The 3,370-nt window shown below is 37.6% G+C and overlaps 1 protein-coding gene across 1 annotated transcript in view; it reads left to right on the top strand.

The window, feature by feature from the left end:
- The first annotated feature begins 206 nt into the window (after window positions 1–206).
- LOC122268085 (carboxypeptidase B1-like) overlaps window positions 207–3,370 on the top strand; it is a 7,572-nt gene continuing 4,408 nt past the window's right edge. The window contains exons 1-4 of the mRNA XM_086551134.1: window positions 207–422; window positions 1,145–1,243; window positions 1,547–1,647; window positions 1,759–1,861. Of these exons, the coding sequence (XP_086407260.1) occupies window positions 301–422; window positions 1,145–1,243; window positions 1,547–1,647; window positions 1,759–1,861 (425 nt within the window). The 5' untranslated portion in view covers window positions 207–300. The remainder of the gene's footprint in view (window positions 423–1,144; window positions 1,244–1,546; window positions 1,648–1,758; window positions 1,862–3,370) is intronic.

Below are 3,370 nucleotides of genomic sequence, written 5' to 3'. Positions count from 1 at the left end.
TTGCTTCTTTTATGGAACTCCTTCGGCGTCCTAGTTTTGCTTCCATTTTGATGGCTCCTTCTCTGTTCTTGCTTTGGACTGATCTGCTTGTTCTTGCATTCTGTCCTCTCTTGCCCCAGCGCTTTCCTCTGGAGAATTGGGATCTCTCTTGGCCCAAACTTGGCATGGGAAGGGAGGAATTTGGAGGAAATATAGTGTGAAGAAAAATCCGAGGAGAGGTTGGAGGAGATATACAGATGTCCGTGGGAGAGGATGGAAGGATTCTCTGTTTAGGGAGGTGTTGGGGGGGGGGGGGGCACGATGATGATAATGACCATTGCAGAAAGAGCAAACGAGGTCTCGAGGCTGACCATTGCGGCTGCGGTGGCAGTGGTTCACCTGTTATTGCAGCGAACACACGTCTGCGACTCGGTACAATACTTGTGAGTTTTGGGAACGAAGCTTTTCTTATTTTATAGCCACACACACACAGACATATGTGAGTCTCTCTCTCTCTCTCTCTCTCTCTCTCTCTCTCTCTCTCTCTCTCTCTCTCTCTCTCTCTCTATATATATATATATATATATATATATATATATATATATATATATATATATATATATATATATATATATATATATATATATATATATATATCAATTATACATATATATATATATATATATATTATATATATATATATATATATTATATATATTATATATATATATTATATATATATATATATAATATATATATATATATATATAATATTATATATATATATATATATATATATATATATATATATATATATATATATATATATATAATATATATATATATATATATATATATATATATATATATATATATATATATATATATATATATATATATTGTGTGTGTGTGAGTGTGTGTGCGCACGCGTGTGACATTATGTGTGCCTATCCAAGGAGACACTTAAACATTATATTTTGCCAATATTAATCAAGTGACAGTGCCATAAAAATGCACCAATAAGCGTAAAAAACACACTATAAATGCAGCTGAGAAAGAGGCTGTTCTTCGGGGATTCATCCGCGACTGCTAATGGGAGTGAGAGAGAGAGCTGCTCTGACTCTGTGGTTGCCTCAACGTCTAAAAACAAATAAAACTCTTGCAGAGTGAAGATGATATTGCGGCATAGTTTAGCGCTCCTGCTTGTAGTCGCGGCCGTTCTGGGACAGATTCGTAACCAGAGAGCTGACCGCACCTACGCCGGGTGAGTTGATATGAGAGGATTAGTTATTTTGGGCGGAGGAGGAAGGGAGGACGTACACAGCACGGGCATGTCGTGTAACGAGTGGAGTTATTACATTCTCCTTATTAAAGATAAATGTGCATAACCGTTGTGTCTTTTTTTATTTTGCGAATTATAATGTAACGTGTAATTAGCTACAAAATCTAATACTTCTTAATTTTCTGTACAATATATGTTTTTTTTCGTTCGTCATTCCTAGCAACGGAGAACATTGGTCACTCTGATTAGAGTAATATATCGTGTAATATGTTGTAACTGTTGCAGATGGAATGTGTTGGAAGTGAAGTCATTGCCTCCGTTTTTAAATCCAGAAACCTTTGGATTTCCCAGCCACATAGACCTTCTCAGCTTTAACACAGGGACAGGTAATGGTTTAAGTGCGTAACGCGGAAGCAGCAAAGCCTGATTTTGTAATTTTTATTTTTTTGTAACTTAATAATCCTTTCCTAAGTGTCACTGGATTCTTTTATGAACAGGTACAACCGTATTAGCAGTGGCGCAGGAAAAGGTGACTCTGATCTTACAGCAGCTGGCGGATGCTGGCGTTGCCTTCCAAACTAAGATTCAAGATCTCTCCCAGTAAGTGACTGTGATTCTTGGTGACACTAGAGCATGTGATTGCATCCGCGGGCATATTTTCGTTGCATTAATTGTGTGTGTGTGTGTGTGTATCTAGGCGTGTATATGTGTACGTGTATGCATATGTATGTCTGTGTGCGTGTGCGTGATTGCGCTTGCGTGTAAGCGTCTGTTCCGTTGATAAAATGGCTGATAAGAGAGGTCTCTATTTCAAAATGCAGTGGAAACCTTGCCATTTGGATATCATTTGGTTTGAGTCTGATAGCAACTAGCATCGGTTTTACGAAAACAGCAGAAAAAGGAAAATAAGAAAATACATAGTTTAAGGAAGATTTCTACACAGCTCTCTTTGTTCTGTAATCCTTTACGCGCATCAAAAAAACGAAATACAGATACGACGATGGCTCTGATTTGAGCGTTACAGAGGCTCCTGCAATTTTCTTTTTCTGGGCACTCACTCTTATGATATACTCACACCGCTATGCTTATTTGCAACAGGTTATTTACTATATGCGTGCATTTTTTAAAATATTGTTTGATCAGCACAGGCCTGCTCAATATAAAGAATAATACTGATTATAGACACCCACGTGATTACCTTAATAAACAGAAAAAAAGTTGACCCCGCAAGCAAAAGAAGGAAACGCCCATTTGAAGGCCTGGCGCAACATGATTTGACGAGCGACAGGAAAGTGATAATGAAACGATGAACAAGTCAAATGGGGGTGGAAAGCCTACATTACAAGTCTTCGGAAACTTCAGTCGATTCAAAACAAAAATAGAAAAATAATTTTAAAGACGATTTCAAAACTTTGAATGTGTACGTCTATGGGCACATATGGAGTTATCACCAGTTCGTTTAGCCAATATACACGTATATACATATTAGTTACATTAACGACATCAGACAGACCAAATATGGAAAATGGGTAGGTGGACCGACGCAATGATACGGAATTTTAAACGAGGTCTCTGTTCCAAAATGCGGTGGTACTTCTTGCCTTTCGAAATTTAATCACGCATCAATCATAAAAAAAGATTGCTACATGCAGGGAAATGAGTTCAAAAATGCTAATGGAATAAGTGGGTAGTTACGCATTTAACTGATGAAAGCAAGTGAATGATATAATGTAATATTATATAAATAAAGAGGGTTAGACAGACACCTCATAAAAAAATATGCCAGTGAACAAAAAATGGCGAAGGTAAGGTGACCCCTTGATTTTGTTCGAAGCTGTTTTAAGCTTGAAATGTGTTGCATGCTGTGGTCTGGTGAGGAATTCACGCCAGCTGTTCGGAAGTGGCGTAGAAGGGGCTCCAAAGTCGTAGTGGCGTGAGAGAAGAGTTTTCAAGTACATCATACACTGGTAACCCCGCCTGAACCTCCAGGCGTGTTCAACTTTGTATCGGATTAGGTTGATAATATATGCAGCTGTACGCTGAGCATGAAAAGAAAGGAGACAAACAGACTACCATATTTATTATGATATATTTCTTGTGTATTGCTTC

This window comes from Penaeus japonicus, unplaced genomic scaffold (assembly GCF_977035675.1).
Source record: "Penaeus japonicus unplaced genomic scaffold, GWHDUDI00000001_assembly GWHDUDI00000024, whole genome shotgun sequence".
Lineage (NCBI taxonomy): Eukaryota > Metazoa > Arthropoda > Malacostraca > Decapoda > Penaeidae > Penaeus > Penaeus japonicus.
This window is presented reverse-complemented; position numbering and strand designations above follow the sequence as displayed.